The 19425-nt window shown below is 35.8% G+C and overlaps 1 protein-coding gene across 1 annotated transcript; it reads left to right on the top strand.

The window, feature by feature from the left end:
* Positions 1–4787: 4787 nt before the first annotated feature.
* On the top strand, positions 4788–18701 carry LOC127846562 (sialate O-acetylesterase-like). Its single transcript, XM_052377951.1, has 9 exons — positions 4788–4955; positions 5249–5562; positions 11444–11579; positions 11923–12091; positions 12454–12545; positions 13528–13658; positions 15677–15834; positions 16288–16480; positions 18396–18701. Exons 1-9 carry the CDS (start codon positions 4892–4894, stop codon positions 18639–18641), a joined length of 1503 nt encoding a protein of 500 aa, XP_052233911.1. The 5' UTR covers positions 4788–4891; the 3' UTR covers positions 18642–18701.
* Positions 18702–19425: the final 724 nt, after the last annotated feature.

Raw genomic sequence — 19425 nt, 5'->3', positions numbered from 1 at the left:
CATGGACTAATTTGAAAAACGTCCATTAGATCGTATCAAATTGATTATGCACACCTGGACGTGAAAAGATTTCAATCGAGCGCAAAGCAAATCATACTAACACGGGTCATATCGGATATAAGCTGAAATCTCAGCAAAATATCACGAGTAGTTATCTACCGCCAATCAAGGCACGTGTATGTGAACGTTTCATAAGGGTTCGCTTATGGCAATTAGATGTCATATTTGTCGAGCTGCTGTAAATAAGTCGTACCATCTTTTGCGTAGATTAATTTTTCTAAGAGGCCAAGCTTTTGGCCATGAAAATGATACTGAAATGGTTTCAATGTGAACAGATAGGATATTGTTATAGCGGCATGAATTATAAAAATGAAGTCACAAAGAAAACTATAATTAAACCAATAGTTTAAACGTATTTATTGTTGAAATTTGTAACAACAGTTGACACACATAACATGGATTTGATTGGGTCGGAGTAGCGTAGCTAGTAGAGCTAGTATCCTCGAACCTACTTGGCATCATGGCGTGCATGTGATAGCCTACTGGAACAAGAGGATATCTTAACCTTGGAATGAGGTGCGGTTATGGTGATTAAAAATAAATAAATATTGGTTAAAAACATTTTATGTTGAAAACAAATAACTTATGGCCCACAAGTCTTGTTCTTTTTTTTTTAGAAACGCTAATTGAAACGCCTAGAAAGTGGGGCTGCTGAATAGCAATGCCGAAAACGTCTTGATCTTCCCTAACAACGCAAAGACCTAGTTGCTGTTTCCTAGTAACGCCCAGAGAGTACGGATTTTTCCTAGTAACTACAGTCTAGGAATTCCAAAATTGTGCTTGGTAACCCATAGGCTGTCTGTGTTTTTCCAATAAGCTCCCATGCAGACTGTGATTTTCCGTGTAACTCTCGTGCAGTCTGGATATGTACTTGTATCTTCTAGACACTCAGTTTGTTCCCTAGCAAAGCTCAGACAGCCTGACCGTTCTTTAAATCGACCATGAACAGGACCAGCACAGGCTGGCTGTTCATTAACAACACCAAGACAGGCTGGCTGTTCGTTAACCAGAGCAAAACAGGCCCTCTGGTCATTAAAGACACCAAGAGAGGCTGGCTGTTCATTAACAACACCAAGGCAGTTGACTGTTCATAAAAAACACCAAGACAAACTGGCTGTTCATTGACAACTGGCTAGCTGTTTGCAAACATCACCAAACTGGCTGTTCATTGACAACTGGCTAGCTGTTTGCAAACATCGCACAGGAAGTATGGGCGTCCCTCAATTAGAAACTAAGATCTCTTAGTTTATACAATAATTGAGTACATTTTAATCACCCTTACGGGGCATTTAACACGTACTGCACCAATTATGAACACGAGTTGTGCAAAAATAGCCGCTGGATGTTAGATAACAAGTTGGACAACAAACTGACCCAGTACCTAATTGAACTCTCTTCTAGTAGGTTTGGTGAACACATGTGTTAGATGATTAAATTTAAGTACACGAACTTACTTAAATGTACAATTTACTTCAGATATAGTGTTATGATAACGTTACAATAACAAACAGGACGATAATGAAGACCCTTAATCTCGATAGATCCGTTCTGCTGGCTGGTCAGTTTACTCAACTGGCCAATGTGTACCTTATTATTATTGGCCGATTTGATCATGCGACACATATGCCTTCATGCGGTTTCTTCAAGAAAAACTATTGAGAATTCTGCTTTATCGACGGACAACACAAAACAAATGTGTCGTTATTAAAATCATAGCATGATAACATTTTTGATGGAATTGAAAGGAATGTATAGAAACACTACACCTATGTATTTATAAGCTAATATATATTCCATTCCTTCCAAATTCGTAGCATGCTATTATTTTATTTCAATATAATAGAAACTGGCATTAATGTGTGCTAAAGTGATTTGCAGAACATTTGGATTAGACAAGATTACCAACAATTTGCAAATTTAAAATATTTAAGGACACTGCAATATATATCTTACAAACTGTACCTATATATGCCAAAGTTTGCATCTACTTTTTTTCCAAATATAATCAGTGATTCTTTACAAGGTATTTCAATGTTTAAACTGTACTGTTACCATAGAAATCAATGTCCATACACAAAATAATCTATTTAAAAGAGGTGAAAATAAAAAAATATATTTAAAAGACGTTAAGACATTAAATATTATGTTTATTAAACCTTGCAAAATATACAACGTACTTACAAATTGTATTTTTGAAATCTCTTAGCTATTCAGATATAAAAATTATTCAACGATAATACACATTAATTAAGAATTCAAAACAGATACCATAATTAAGTCCATACATTGACAAACATAATTTCCTCTGTTTTGTTTAATGTCGTTTCCATCTTTCAAATAATGTTACACACTGCTTTTTTAAAACCTATCAAACAACAATAAAATCATCCATGTTCTAGAGTTAGTAACACGACAATGATAACAACTATGTGGTTACCATGGTTACTATTTTACAAATTTATGCAGTTATTTTAAGTTGACACATACTGTTTGAATAGAATAACAATTATAAAAAGTGCATATTAAAACGATTATATAAAAAATGTCTTCTATATTATTTAATATATCATTTTCACAGCACATTATTATAGACTGCTCGTGATTTGAAAATGTTACAGCAACAAGGTTTAATATGAGCTGTTATAAGTCACATATTGTTGGTACTGTTACATCTGCAAGTTGCATACAAGAATAGTTTCTTTTGCTCATCATTTTAATTCTTCTTCTAATAGCAAAGGCATTGAGCAGAGAGTTTTAATGTTTCATGTTGGATTGTTGATCAATGGGTTATTAAACTTCTTCTCAAGAGGGTCATATATTCCTTGACATCTTTTGCACAGTGACCTTGTCTGGCTTTTAATCTTCGTTGCAATCGTCAGGCCGTAATTTATTCGGGTCCGCATTTTATCTTTCATATGACCTGAAGACTATTCGTGATAAAGTGTAAGGTACTGAGATGATTGATACGATGTTCAAAAATAGGTCAGCCACAACCTCTCAAGTTCAGGGATTCATTCGAAAGTTAAATATTGGAACCTTCGTTTCGTGTCCTCACCATATCTTCATATAGGATTTTCATTAAACCTAGCTAAATATTTTGGTATTTTGTGTGATGTGTTTAAGAAATGAACATTTAAAGTCTGTTCAAGATCAGACTTACTTTTAAGGATTCAAGTCTCCAGTTTACGTTCATTTTTAAATCTTGATTCTACCACAACTGAAAAAATACATAAATTAGGTTTATGAAATTAATATATAGATAGAGGATCATATGTCGAATATACACGTTATTTCAATTGTGTATTGTCTGTCATTCTGAAAACTATAGATTCTTCGAAAAAGTAAATAGTCTATATTGAGGAAACTTAGTTTGTCGATAAAGGAACGTTTGTGGAATATGCACGTTATTTCAGTGGTTTTTTATTGAATACACAAACATTGATAATTGCTTATGTTTGTAGAACCAATCTTGAAGGCACGTTGGATTAAGAAAGCTTAAATTGCGACCTAGCTTGGGATTATATTTGGGGCTAATCAGGTCAACAGGTTTACCTAAAACAAAAAAAGCAGTGTCAGTAATATATAAAGCTTTTTATGGCGGTATTCAATTCAAATGTGTGCGTAGGAAGGTTAAACATAATCATCAAATCATCCAATCAAAGTAAACGCATTGTCATCGTCTGATAAAAAGAAGGCTTTTACAGTTTTAGGCGATATGTATCGGACACTTCCAACGTTTTAATTGGTTGATAACGTGTTAACCACGAGTTATATAACTCGTTCCAAAGATTTAATTCATCGTCCACACGACTAAACTATGTTTCCCAGCTAAGTGTTCATGACTTATTTATATTCACCCCTACAACTTTATAAGTTGTTTACCCGAGTAAGTTTATCGCGTTGCCAAGATGTTAAAAGTCATGGAAATGAGTAACTAAGTCACACCCTCGAACACACTCCTTAAAAGCTCTGAGCATAACTCGGCCAGGAGTAGCACCATAACTTATTAACTGCCAACCCTGTGTAAATATAACCCAATACGGTAGAGTTGTTTATATTTGCTTTCTACATATACGTTTTATACAAAGAAATGGAAGATGTCAATACGTTCTGTTTCTTCTGCCAGATAGATGCATACAACAATGCATGCAACAAATACTTCATATACTCGCGATCATTATACCGTATACTGGCTACCTATAGCAGAACTTACCGGTATATGCAAAACCGTTATGTGTTAAAGTAACGATATTAATAAAAACACTCACGTACAACAACTTTGTCGATTTAGATACGCCTAAATTGTGCTTCGTTAATAGTATTATTTAAACAGTTAGAACACCAACAGAATTTCTAGTGGGATGAATATTCAACGAAAACTGTTTGCGCGAAATATTTCATCGTGTGCATAAGAGCGTCACATTATATATACCACCGTACTGTATTATATATACCACCGTACTGAAGTGCGTCACATTATATACCACCGTACTGTATTATATATACCACCGTACTGTTTTTGGCACACACTGACAACACTATTTTCAGAATAAATGTTGTTTGTACATGTTGTCAGCGATATGCCTGATGGCAATAGCATTACTCACGAGGACGATACGACACCAGAAGCAAATAATTACATTAGCATGATCACGGACAAACTAAATTTATTATCGGTAAAACTCAACCAAATGTGTGCACACATGTATGTTTTAGGGCGCATGCGTGTTCAGATCTAGTTCAGCAGGAGTGCCTTAATTTAAAAGGAACATAGTCAGTATATATGGAACAAGAGTGAGTTCCGATTGCGATTCTAGATGCGACATTCCAAATGATGGACGGTTTACGACTGAACTTATGTTTGATTCTTCAAATATCAGCGTTTTGCTATAATGGTAAGCTGATTTCAAAACACTAGTATTTAGTTTTAAGTAAACGATAATATAACATTACTAATTATGGTTCTATTGTGTTTTATTCAGTATTATTATATAATGCCGTTTGATTAGTCTGATAAACGAGAGTCAGAGACAAACTATGCGGGTTACATGTTATATTGATATTGTAAAACATATTTGGTAATTTCACGCTGTTCAAATTTTACACGGGAACATAAATCTCGAGAAATCTATTTATGTTCTATCTATCAAGATCAAATAAAATACGTAACTCCCCTTCATTTGAAAAGACGCTGCGGTGCGCTTCGCCAACTACTACGCCAGTCACATGGTTCTTCAGAAGGCTCCTGCCCAAGCACACATCTGGGGGACTGGAGGAGCAGTCGGTCAATCCGTCACAGTGGTAATAGATGGCAAGACAGTGGGTACTCCAATGGCAAATGGCGCTGGCGTCTGGGAAATTCTTCTTCCGGCGACTCCAGCTGGAGGGCCACACAATATAAGTGTTACCTCTAATGGAACCACGGTCACACTGAGCGACGTTTTGTTCGGCGATGTCTGGATATGCTCAGGGCAGAGTAACATGGGGTACCAAATATCTCAGGTAGAATAACCGTGCAATCCCTTATGGCAAAATAACGGTAAAAATTATTTTCACCTGTCAAAACAGAAGCAATGTTTGACATTCAGACAATGAATGTACACAGTAACAGTCGGAACTATGGTCTTTGAAACCAAATATGCATATACACAAACGTTGTGTTAATCCTCTCAGCGCTTTATTGATTCTCGGTCTCATGTTTTACGTGTTTGGTACTAAACATGTTCAAAATCTAAACGCAGAGAAAACAAGTCAGTACACCGCCATTATTATGTAATTTTACTTTAATCCATCTTTTCCCATGTTTGTTGAAGCCAGGGTCCGGTTTAATAAAAAACTACATATCACGACTGTAGTCGCGCGACTGTGCAGTCGACCGACGGTTGTCGGCCGCCAACTGACAAATTGTCGCGTTCACGGAGAAATTTGCCGCGACTGTGGTCGCATGACTGTGTGGTCAGTCGACTGCGGTCGTTGTAGTCGCTATTTTTAGAAAATTATCACTTCCGCCATCAACATTTTTTTATTTATTGTGCGAAAACTCATATCACGAAAAGTAAATATTAAATTTGTTAAAATAATATGATATTATTTGTTTAAACAGAATTCGCTTGCGGATTCTTCGTCAAAGGTGTGTTTGTAATAATATTCATTAAGTGTTCAATGTTCAAATACAAAATCTGACGCAATGAAATAAAATCTACTACTATGGTTCACGCGTCTCTGGACAATGTCCTTTCGCGTGTCAAAATTGCAGAACCTCAAACATACTTGACAACGCAGTTTCAAGATGTTGGTACTAAAGACCGTACATTTATATGAATATTCACCATATACCAATATGAATTGGTGCGCTCGACAAATCGGACGGAAGGAAGGATAGAATGAATAATGCTCGTAGATCGAGGAAAACGCGTGCAAAAACTGCATTGTGGAGTCTGGATGTCTACAGAAGTCTTTAAAACCAAATAACGGGTTTGCAATCAGCTCTGGAATTCACTAATGATTATAGACATACTGCTGATACATCTTTGTTAAAATGTTCTTTTATATCTGGCTTCTAAATCTGCCCAATAATTAATGCACTTAAAGGTTTGATACATTGCATTATCGTCTGCAAAATTCATATTAATGAGAATCTATCTAAATAAGGTTGATATTTCTATTTTATAGGATTGAACTTATGAACTTTATCTGGGCAATGATCGTTTTGTTAATTATTCATATTCCATTGTAAATTTCACTTCAACTTGATACACATACTCGAATAATATGTATGGGACTCTTCTAAATAAATCTAGGTACATGGTGCTGAGAAAATTGTATTTCGGGGAGTTCGTTCATGCATATTTTATAATACTGTCAACATATCTGAGATTTGCTTTATTGATACCATGCTGTTTTGTCTAAAGTAAACGGTATTTTTATACAGGATATATTTCACATCTGATCTGAAAAAAACGTCATGAATTCGTACTGTCGGTACTAGGAGATTAATCAAATGAATATTTGAAGCATCTGTCAGTATTACAAAAAAGTTTACTTACACTTATCTTGTCTGTATTTAAGATATTAGTCTGGTTATTGATGGCTCGAAACTGATCTAGTAATCCGAGTGTTTTTTAGCATTATTTTTGTGATTTAATTTTATTATTGATGTCTTTATCAATATATCATTTTATTTCTCAACCTACAAAAATGACGTAATGATTCATGAGGGAAAATACTTATCCTTTATTTGTTGATATTTGTTTCTGTTTTTCCCTTCATTCGTTGTAACCACAAATTCTTTCTTCTAAAAGCCATTATTCATTATTAATATTGATGTAGGTTATATGACTTATTCAATATTGTTATTACAAAATTAAATTGGTACTGTTTCTTATAAATAAACACGAAGTGATGAAGCTATTGTTGGAGTAACATTAAAGTTGTGCACATGTAACTAAGTATCAACACCATTTTACTTTACACTTTACTGCATGTATAAATCATTTGTGCGTATGGTATAAGTATTGCCGTTTTTTATACCATGGTGTATTTTTACAATTTTAAAAGAATGCTATCAATATACATGTATGTTGTCATTCCATATAGTTCAGCATATATATGAGCCGTACTCTGTCAAAAGTGGGTTAAATGCATGTGCGTAAAGTGTCGTCCCAGATTAGCCTAGGCAGTCCGCACAGGCTAATTAGGGACGATATTTTCCGATTATATGATATTGTTCGTTTAAAGAAAGTGCCTCCTTAACAAAAGTCTGTTTTAGGCAAACAGTGTCGTCCCTGATTAGCCTGTGCGGACTACACAGGCTAATAGTGGACGCTACTTTACGCACATTGATTAAACCCCCTTTTTACAGAGCACGGACCATATGTAGAGTAATGCGTCAACGGGACACGTTGAATGTAAAATCAGTGCCTTCAACTGAATTCATCTCAACGTACGTGTACAATTTGCGAATTATAGGCCAAGATAAGTTCCAAAGAAAGTTGCCCTTAATGAGCAGTTTATTGAATGATATTGGTGCACATAAACCCGGGATTATTTGCGCATTGCCTTCCTGTGGGACTAACCTTTAACTTTCAGTGAACAGTTTGCACTCCTCTCTTGTATTAATACTACTCTTTATAAGCCGGGAGAAAAATAAATGACGCGACGTTTAGCATCATAAAACATATTTATCCCATTGTTATTAAGGTAAATCAATTAAGTGCATTTCTTCTAAACTACTGATATGTATTACTTTCCCTTGCTCGAGACATCCGTGTATTGGATGGGAAATACGCATATTGATGATACAATATTGTATAAATTTCGGAAACGTATTCTAGATCTACAGCAAAGGTGTCTATGAGCTCGAATAGCTCTCTCCTTGGTAAGCGAAATCGACGGAAAAGTTCATCATCATTGTACATGTCTAATAGATTCAACCTATCTCTAAAAACTCGCTCTCTTCGAAAATGTCTTCGCATTCGATGAACAAGTCGCATGGAGGCCGCCATGATTCAACTCGAAACTATCCGCGTTCATTTTGCACGGGTTTTCAATGCCGACAAAGCGTTAAGCGACGAGCAGTCGTGGTGTGAGGGGTAGACTGCGGTCGCTCGACAATATGTCGAACAACGCGCGGTCGATTGACGACCGTCGCTCTCCATTAAACACGGCTATAGTCGCACGACGATTATTCGCTGGTACAACCATAGTCGCCCGACCATGGTCGCTCTCATTAAACCGGACCCAGAAGGCATGTACTGAACCGGCTAGCTCAGATGGTAGAGCTCTAGATTTATAAACAATAGGATCTCAGGTTCGATTCCAGGCCCGGTCACATATATGTGTGCTGATGAGTAATTACCTTCTTTGCTCTTATTCAAGTTTGCAGTTGTATATTCGAATAAGCACCAATTCACCAACTAACCCTGGGAAAATGTGTGGTTTTTAAATTACCGCCGTGGTATGATACAAATACAAATTAGAAAAAAAAAAAAAAAAAAAAAACATGGCCACAAATAGCATAGTCAATAAAAATACAAACTAATTAATTCATGTGAACATAAAAACTCTAGAGAACATAAATAAAACAATTTGACCAAACACATGTAAGTTCCTGGTCTAAACTTAGTAATCGGTTTGTTAAGGATACTGGTCAGGATGTTGAATATTCAAGATATGTCAAGAGTATGCCCTATGAAGAATACCTGAAACTGCAAAATTAATATGGCATGTATATTGAAAACATTAATTCACAAAACGACCAAAATGAATCATCAGTAATGCTTTAAACATCAGGTGACTTTCTGTTATTAACATTAATAATTAATTTTGTAACAAAAACAGATTCTGTTAGCAAAACACAATCAACTCCAGAAACATGCATTTGCATTAAAACAAACGTCATATTGCGCTCCCTCCTACAAACAAATCACAAATATAATTTCAGTGGTTATCGTTTAATTATTGTATTATTCCAAACCCACCTATATTGCACCGAAATCAAATAAATCATAAATATAAAATTTAAATCATGAAACATGTACAAAACAAAATACTTTTTAATTGTATATCAAATAATATACATCTTATAAAGAGCCTGAATGAGAAAAACAACACATTTTCAAATGCGCCAAAGGTAAACATTCAATAATAATCGTTCTCGATTCCAACAAATTCGATAGCTTCTTATGATACACGAAGCCAGATTTTGTGGCTTAATTCGCGATTATTAGATATTATTTATCATACAATTACCCAAAGATACAGAACAGATATACATAACACGAGTGAAAATGGATTGAAAACATATAAGTCAAACGGCCATACACGAATCATCCGTACATTTTTGAAATATTTATACTCGCGTTTTTCGAACAGACCTGTTTTAGTTGTAAGTCAGACAGTATACACTTATTTCATGACTGCGCGGTGAACAGTCAAAACTGTTTCCCAAGGTATCAGGGATGACTTTGGTACTGTTGCCCGAGGCCGATAGGCTGAGGGCAACAGTTCCAAATGTCAGCCCTGATACCGAGGGACAACAGTTTGGACTGTTCACCAAGCATCCATGAAATAAGTGTTTTATTACCTGACCAAATTTCCAACATAGAAATAACAGCAAACTAATTTTTTATTTACACACGACACTTATCGATAAAATAAATAATTTTGACTGTTTAACTGTAAAATGACGTCATTTTTTCGACGAAATGACGTCATTATTCCAGCGGGCTACAGTTCAAACTGTTGACCGGTCAACAGTTCGATATTCACCGGTAACAGTTTAAAACATTGCACATTTCTTTTTCGACGAGGAAATAGCAAAAAATAATTAATTATCATTTATATAAGACATCATGTAATAATGTTATTTGATTTGTTAACAGTATCGTGAATCATAGAGCTCATGCTTAATACATTTTTCAATATGGTTGCACAATTCTTATTACATTAATCAAAACTAGAATTTATCAAGGCATTGTTGAAAACACGTTAAAAACTATTATTAACATACCAAAATAATATCGCCGCGTATCTTCATTTAAGATTTTGTCTGGTCAAAATGCTATTTAAGTTCACCTATTTAAAGCGATACCGTTTATATAACATTTTTACTGACCTCAAACTAACATTGATACCTTGTGGAATGGAAAGCAATGCATTAAAGTGATATCATGATTCCACTCTTGAAACGACGGCTTGTTTAAAGCTTTTTACTTAACATGTTTAACGGTCAATTTTGAGATCTGTTTAAAATATGTTGATCAAAACGAATATCGGGATCTGGAACAACAATTCTTCTATGATTTAAAATATACTCGTGCACAGAATGCGATACTGTAGTGATTACTAAATGTAACAACATAGCCTTTAAGTACACACGCGTTGGCGCTGGCAATCTTCTTAACCTAAAGGGACAAAACAATCTGTATTGATGTCGTGAGTTGAGTGTGAAACTGTCCGACCCCACAAGACTTTTCATAACACATACAATTGTTTCATGATTAACGCGCAATTAACATCATTGCACAGTGCACTGTAATATCCCTTTTTATACCATATACTTAAACAAATTGAAAGTCAATAAAAAATAGGCTATTAATGCAAAGGTGATTTTTGTTTGTAAAGTGTACGTTTTCTATTTAGAAAAGTGTCTGGCTTACAATGGAGTAATTTTATATTCAAATTCATTGGACGCAGGGGTCAGCTGATAAGAAAAGCTGGTTAAACAGATACGCCGAAAAAATGTTAAGATATTAAATACATGTAACCGTATAAAACAAGTCATTAACGACGCGATTGGAGTTTAAATACGTTAACGCGTTTAGAGAGCGTTAAGTATTGTGCATGCATTTTTTTCTAAGTGTGTACAATATGTTCAATACAGATACGGAACTACTCGTCCGTAGTGACGTCAGCCATGCAGAGACCAAACCTGCGCATTTCAGAATTGCGTCAAAACGCCCTGAACGCGACGGTAAAGGAGCCCCTGATTGGAACTCCATGGCAGAAACCAGGCCATGGTACCGCTGTTTTGTTGTGGCGGAAATGATAAAGCTTAAATTCTGTACCCTTGATTGAACGGGTATTATATAGTGGATCATTGATAGATATTCCTGGTTTCTTCGCAAGCGGCAATATGGCGTTTTTAGAATTAGTATAACCTATATTTTGCCAATAATATGTTTTGTGTTAAGGATTCGCCATTCATATTAAAAGCTATTAAAATGTAAATATATCCATTTGTAAATCAAATGTAGAAAATTAGATGTAAAATTTGTGGATTTGTACTCTTTTTGTATTCAATAATAAAAGAACAATATCACACGATCTAGAGAATCATTTAACACTGTTGTTTTGTTCTAGATAATACAACACACTCATTCTCAGCCGTGTGCCTTATGTTCGCCATCGAACTGTCTCAGCATGTTACCCAACCCCTCGGGATGGTAGAAACCGACTGGGGAGGCACCCCCGTGGAGGCGTGGTCATCGCCCACAGCGCTCGCCGCCTGCCCGCAACACAAAAAGAAACGGTACGCGGCAGCCAAAGAAAGACCAAAACATACTAGAATACCATTGTAAACAAATGGACACAGCTGATTTAAAATAGCAAAAAGACACAAGTTTGTTTTTCAAATCATATTATGATAGACGGTATATAATCACACATATCTATACCAATAATGGAAGGTATTTGGGATTGCGCAATTAATATTAACTTTAATGAGTGTGGTCACAAATGTCATTACTTTTAGGGTCTAGACTATATAACGTTGAATACAAATGTTCAATATAAGTAATGCTTATATTGAACATTTTAATTTAACGTTATACACAATTTGACACATGTCTGTTCGTTTAATGGTTTCTTTGAATGTTCCCTCGTTACTTTTAGAGCTATCGATCCACATCTTCCGAGCGTCTTGTATAATGGGATGATTGCCCCGATATTGCCAATGACGATCTTCGGTGCTATATGGTACCAAGGTATGGTCAAGTCAACCACAGGAATGGCAACGTGTTTAGTATGTGCTTACTCTGCACGTCTAAATGAAAATTGTTCTTTTGTAGATTATTAACTTGAAGAAAACATAACTAGTAAAGAACGGTACCTTCACGACAGAGATTGAAAAAGTCTTACATACAATGCGCCTGTATATACGGCAAACAATGTATTACAAGCATCAGCATACACCGTTGGGTATATAAACCAAATTGAGAGCAAAATGTCAATTAAGTTTGTATACAGTATGGACACTGAGATGCTATATGTATATGTTCAGAGTTTGGCAAAATGATAATTTAAAAAGTTTTATTCAAACATACATGTATGTATTATATTTATTCAAGAAAATTCTCACAGATCAAGCATATTTGTGAAATATATTTTTGTATGGGTAATCATTAATAAAAATTGGCAAAATTAACGCACTTCATTAATATTTTTTATCTCGTGTATTATCGATGTAGCTTTAAAAAGACCATACCACTTTACAAGCATACTTGTGGTAGAATGTTAGCTTTTGCTTCTGGTTCTTACATCATGGCAGGCAATTATGTAATCGAATTATTTAAATTTATTGTCTAAAATTGTGTTTAAAAAAGATAAAATAACATGTATACAAATATATTACAATTGTGTATGTACAATTCACATATTGACATTTAAAACATGTATTAACAAGTCCTATCCTGACCAAACGTTTCTATAATGAACAAGCTGTTACAGTTAGAAACTCTCCTTCTATAATGGTCTGGAGAGTCTTTTTGCACGCCTCGCTTGTGAACCTCTATTTCCATAGATCGTTTTTTACATGAAAACCACTTATTTAAGACAGCCTTAAGCAAATAGACACCAAATTAAATAATTTGAGATTTAGAAACATGATGATATTTAACATATACAATGGTTGTACGTTATGCGTTAACGAAATTATATACCACTAACCAGTAAAGCATCAATCTGCAGGTGAATCCAACGCCGGTAAGCCGCAGCTGTACGCATGCCAGATCGAGGCAATGATAAGCGACTGGCGCGCTAAATTCCACCAGGCGTCTAAGAATCAGACGAGCAACACGTTCCCGTTTGGTTTTGTCCAGGTAAGAATTTGTGGTTAAACCACTTCATATAGTAAAATTGTGAGAACACATTTTAGAATTCAGGTTAGTGCGAATTTTGAAAATGCTACAGCTTAAACACAGTATTTCCTTTTAGATTATCCCTTTTTTCACTCATCAGCACAGTTACAATGGCTGTGTGCAAACAGCATTAATCCAATCCAGAACAGCCTCGAATAACTCGCAGTTTGTTCAGGTTTTATGATGTTTGCTGCTCTACATTATCTAAAGGTTGGAAATGAACACTTTAAAAATCTAGTAAGAAAGGTTTTTTTAATTAAATTTAACTTTCAAATTGACTACACATGAGTAGAATCCGTATCTTAGTGGTAAGTGGTAAAGGGTTATATAAGGGAACATTTCGTAAATAGTTCACCTGTTTTTCGTTGACATTTACCAGGTACTTTTGGTGCTCAGTGCAAGGTATGTTATAACAAGAGGATAATTGGCTCTATAGCGCTCATCTAAGATTCGAAGGAACTGTTCTATTTTGGAAGGGGATTTGAACATAATTAAATTACTTTATAACATTAATAACTGTATATAATTTCTGAGCACATTTTAATTTTTCAACTCGGCTAAAATATCATAGAAAAGAAAAGTGTTGATAATGTTTTAGGAAGATTATATAAAAATGCGACTTCTAGAGTGTTAACAAGTTGACCTAGTTACCGAGTTTCAAACTAAGCCGAGACTAAAATTGCACAAAGGTTCTTACCAAGTTCATGAAGATTGTAAAATGATTTGGCCTCTAGAGTTGTCACAAGGTAATGTGTATGACGGACGACGGTCAAAAAGTAATCACAAAAAGCTTCACCTGAGCACTATGAACAATGCCTCGAAAATCAATAAGCTTTTAACTAAACATATCAATGGAGTCTGATGTGAGTGCCCAGTTGGGAAAATTGTTTAGTGAAATAAAGATTTAAGTGTGTTATACCAGAACCCTTGTCGATTTCAGAAGGCATCAATCAATAATGTACCTAAACAATTACAGCACTCTGGAGAGAGTATTCTTGCGATAGCTTGATAGAGGATATGATAGATTATGTAAAGCGAATGATCATCTACTGCATTTGTTTAATTGGACTGTAAAAGGTTGTGAAGAAATACATAACTTATGCTTAAATTTGATATGGGAGGTTGCTGGACAGGTATTGCTTCTTAATGGGATGACTTGAAAATTATGGCAAAACTAATGTCTGTTAGATCTTTGAACAAGCCAAGTAAGGTCACTAAGGGCATTGCTTTCGCCCATGTCGCCCTCTTGGTCGATCCAATAATAACACATTTTCTAGGCATGTTTCAAAAAGCATATCAAAGTTTCACATAAGCCATATAAAGAAAATTACCCATCATGGCGACCATGTTTTTCAACGAACCGGTCATTCTGAAGAGATATTATACGAACACATTCATAGTAAGTTTCATGATGATTTGACCAAATACAACTAAAATATTGTTATCAAGGTTGGAATGTAGCCGTACAAGACTAACTGCACAGCCTCCTGACAACCATGTTTAAACAAGTTTTTCGACGAACCACAACCAGGCTATAATTAGAACAAATATTCTGCCTAATTTTCATGAAGACTGGACAAAAAGTGTTACTTATAGATTGTCAACAAGATCTCACAACATGTATAGCTATATATATAATGGAAAAATTCCCTCCCCCAGTCGGCCATGTTTTTCAACGAACTGGGAACATTTTCGAGCTCCTGTGAGACACCATTAGAACAATTTTTTCAACAAAGTTTCATGACGATTTGACATTAAATGTGACTTCTAAAGTATTATCGATTTATTTTCATTAATTTGAGAAAGTGCTTTATTGTTGACCACACGTAACCCATTTTCGAACTTAATGTGGCATCTAGATTGTGAACATGGTAAATGTTGACGCTTGCACGATGATGCACGGTTCACGACGGGCATTCACAAAAACTCTTTATGAGCACGTTGTGCCCAGGTAAGCTTAAACAATGAGCATATTTCAGCTGGCTCCGAATCGTAACGTGACCGGAGCCCACACGGGTTTTCCTGATCTTCGCTGGGCACAGACGGCGGAATATGGTTACGTGCCCAACCCGACCCTAAAAAATGTGTTTATGGCCGTTGCTATGGACCTTCCAGACTACGCATCACCCTACGGCACGTACGTATTACGGTTGTAAAAATAATACACCATATAGAAAATGGATTGCGAATGGCGGCTAATTATTCAATGTAGCAAATGAGATAGCATGTGTTCGTTTACTTGGATGATAAGCGATTGACAAATACCACTCGGACCAATTTGATATTTTTACTATAAAAAAAGACAACACTTATGACTTGTGCTTGCCGTATTACAAAACTATATTAAAGTATGGCGCCTTAAATGGAATTTTATTATGAAGCATGCACTGGGATTAATTACTGTACACATAACGTATGATATGGGATTCAATTCTTCATATATCAACTGTGACATGGGATTCAATACTGTATTGATCAATTTTTTGGTTTATCAATTCCATGTTTATTCACAAGAAATTTCCATATAACAAGTATACGTGCACGATAGTTATCAGAAATACCGGTTATGAAAATACCTTTATGTGACAAGCATCCACCCCCGAACTAAAGAAGATGTAGCCGTGCGTCTGGCCCTGGCAGCTCGAGGTGTGGCCTACGGTCAACAAAATATCGACTTCAAGGGACCTTTCCCCACCCACTTTTCTCAGACAGGACAGAAACTGACCGTCGAGTATGACAACGGAAACACCGATATATCTGTACGGACTACCGCGGGGTTTGAGGTATTGTTTCGTTTATTAGTTATCGTTATTTACAATTCCAAGTGTGCTTCATATTTAAGTACATCGACTTTGTGATCCTAACCAGTTCTACCAGTAGCACTACTATCATCTGTATATTAAACCCCTTTAAGTCTTAAATTCGTCCCCGGACTCTACCTATTAGTTTGAACCTATTTATTTTAGTTCAATTGCATAGAAATTCTACGGCTTATTTTAAACGCTCTCTAGTCCGCTTACTGGACTAGAACCAGTACTTGGTGTCTATGGGGGGATCTAAAGAACGCTCCGACAGTGGGGATCGAACCCGTGACTCTCGGGTCGCTTGGCGGACGCCATATCCAGTTCGCCACGGCGACCTATTAAAGTTACCACATAAAGCAATGAGCACAATTAGTCGTTAACATAAACATGTATTAAACTGTAGGTCTACATGCGTTTCTGTAAAAGTGTACACATTTACAATATCTCACCTAAAAAGGTTTTAACCATGAAGAATCTAACATGTTACAATTATATACCGTTTTTTACGATAGGGTAATTTTCGCCTTTCATATATAACCAACAGAAGGCGGTGTGAAAATCTATACGACTTCACTCATGTTGTAGATTGATGTAGAAGAAAAACTTACTTTCCTCACAGTATGATCGTGTTATAAAGCGACTCGATTTAGCGTGTGCATAGGTATGTCGCATGTTCGATCCCCATTTTTGTCAGTGGCTTTCCTTGGTAGTTTACATTCAAATGATATTTACTTTGCAAAACAATTTTATATTTGTCATGCTGCCTCAAAATGAAAACGGAATATAATTAATTAAATCCACAAAACCGAACAACACTTAATCAAGATTTAATGAATCGACGAAAGTCACATTGGATTTCGAATTGGATACGCGACCACATATGTATTTGCTGAGAAATATGTTACGTACTTTTTAGAGAAAATATTATTTCAAATATATGCTAATGTTTGTAGACATTGCATTGAATAATTTTCTTACGGCTATTGACGCATTTTAATCGAAGTTCTAGGATAATTAAGAGCTTTATAATAACAAAAAAAGTATTACAAAAAAAAACACAATTTAAGCGTTTGCCATTTCATTTAAAGATGGTTTACGTAATGGGTTTACATTACAAGACGCTAAATTAATTATTGAATTTGTATCAACGCATCTGTATAAGGCGAATGAAAAAAGCAAACGGTATTCATTTGAGCGGCGTCGTGCGAAAAAGGATCTTATGTCATATGCGGTTCGCGCGGTTCCAAGCCATCCTGCGCAGTCGCGCAGTCTACTCAGGGGATAAGCAGTCTGTTAAAATGTGACGCAGGGTTTCGTGGACTCATAAGCTATCAACATACGTCATAAGACGCATTTTTGGATGACGACGCTCGATAATGTTTCATATTTTATGCAATAAAATGTCACCTTGTGCAACACTATGAAGATTTTTTATGCACGGTTTCAATTAAATAAGAATCATTCAGTAGTGTGGACTTTGGACATTTAAACTACACGGGATTCACTTTTTCGCCGAAGAACTAAGAACGCATTCGTGTATTTGTAAATGATAAATGTTCATACGTGTTCACATATTTATTATTGAGATAAAACACTGTTCTGAGGACATTCACGATGGAAGATGAACACAAATAAATCCTCTTTTCGAAATTGCATCTGCGGGCATTAACAAGCAAATTGCTGCGAATTCTCAGATTGTGGGAAAATACCCAAATACAATTTATAGTTTACCACAACAAAGTGTGGAAACATTGACGTCATTAAATCAATTTGACTAATAAAACGTTCTAGTGGCTTTACTAAATAAAATCACAATTTTTATCATAGCCAACAGCTAATTGTATGTTAACACACCGCTGTACAGACTTATATGTTGTACACATTATCGCTATAGGTATGTTGTGGACTCTCTGAAAGCCACGTGTGCCCAGGAAACGGATGGACCGCAGCCCCAATATCCGGTCACAGCGCAACATCCGTCACCTTGGACACTTCCGGTTGTCAAGGCCACAGTCACGTGGTGGCAGGAGTCCGGTATGCGTGGGAGGAGAGTCCATGTGACTTCAAAAAGTGCGCAGTGTATGGACTGGGAACCAATCTTCCCGCTCCACCGTTTGTGAAGCAAGCTCCTTTCAGTTAAACTGCACGTGACACAATTATGATATTGACTGGTCGATTAAATTAAATACGTGTCGTCGAATTAAGATTTATTGCGTTGAAATTAGCGGTTTCAAACAATTTTATTTAACTCAGACCCCCCAAAATACTCTAAGCTTTTTGATTTTGTGTTAAATTGCTAGAAGTAGTGACTTGAAAGTGGACATCTGGCGAAACAAAAAAGTCGTGCATTATCATCCGACACTTAACTAAGTAACATACAATGAGCTAACGTATTTTTTAACAATCGTAGAATCTTCTTTTCAGGACGAACGGGCAATGTGCTTTTTACAATCCCGGTAGGCTGAATAATAATGTGACATGCCTTGGTCGATTTACTATGTCAGTATATTAACTAACATATTCTTCGTAACAGTATTTTAATACATGTATGCCTATTGATATAGGTCAGAGTTGAGCGTCCCTTTGAAATCTTAATAAAGTATGTGCAAATGACGACCATCAACAATTATAGAGATATCCGACGACAAACACAGCGGATTGAGATTACCAAAATATGCTCAAAATGTGTACTCGTAAAACACGCTCAGGGTTATATATTCCATTTTATTTACTCCAAAACCGACAGAGAATGAACTTTATTTGTTCATTGAACGGCTACAAGATCGATTTGAGAAAAAGCAATCTAATTGACTGTGTCTTAGCCAAGATATAATTCCACATTGGCCGTCTCCGGATTGAACTGAATGCTTAAGAGTGTGTGCACCAAAGGTTGATTGTAATTCATGATACACAACGAAAACTAA

The sequence above is a fragment of the Dreissena polymorpha genome, chromosome 1 (assembly GCF_020536995.1).
Source record: "Dreissena polymorpha isolate Duluth1 chromosome 1, UMN_Dpol_1.0, whole genome shotgun sequence".
NCBI lineage: Eukaryota > Metazoa > Mollusca > Bivalvia > Myida > Dreissenidae > Dreissena > Dreissena polymorpha.
Note: the sequence above shows the minus strand (reverse complement) of the source record. Positions and strands in the feature narration are given on the sequence as shown.

What these genes read in the sequence shown, in the direction of transcription:
- LOC127846562 (XM_052377951.1), top strand. Translation starts at nt 4,892, where the DNA reads ATGATGGACGGTTTACGACTGAACTTATGTTTGATTCTTCAAATATCA. An exon ending in CCGCAACACAAAAAGAAACG is followed by an intron (nt 12,092 to 12,453) that starts GTACGCGGCAGC and finishes CGTTACTTTTAG; the next exon opens with AGCTATCGATCCACATCTTC. An exon ending in CGGTGCTATATGGTACCAAG is followed by an intron (nt 12,546 to 13,527) that starts GTATGGTCAAGT and finishes ATCAATCTGCAG; the next exon opens with GTGAATCCAACGCCGGTAAG.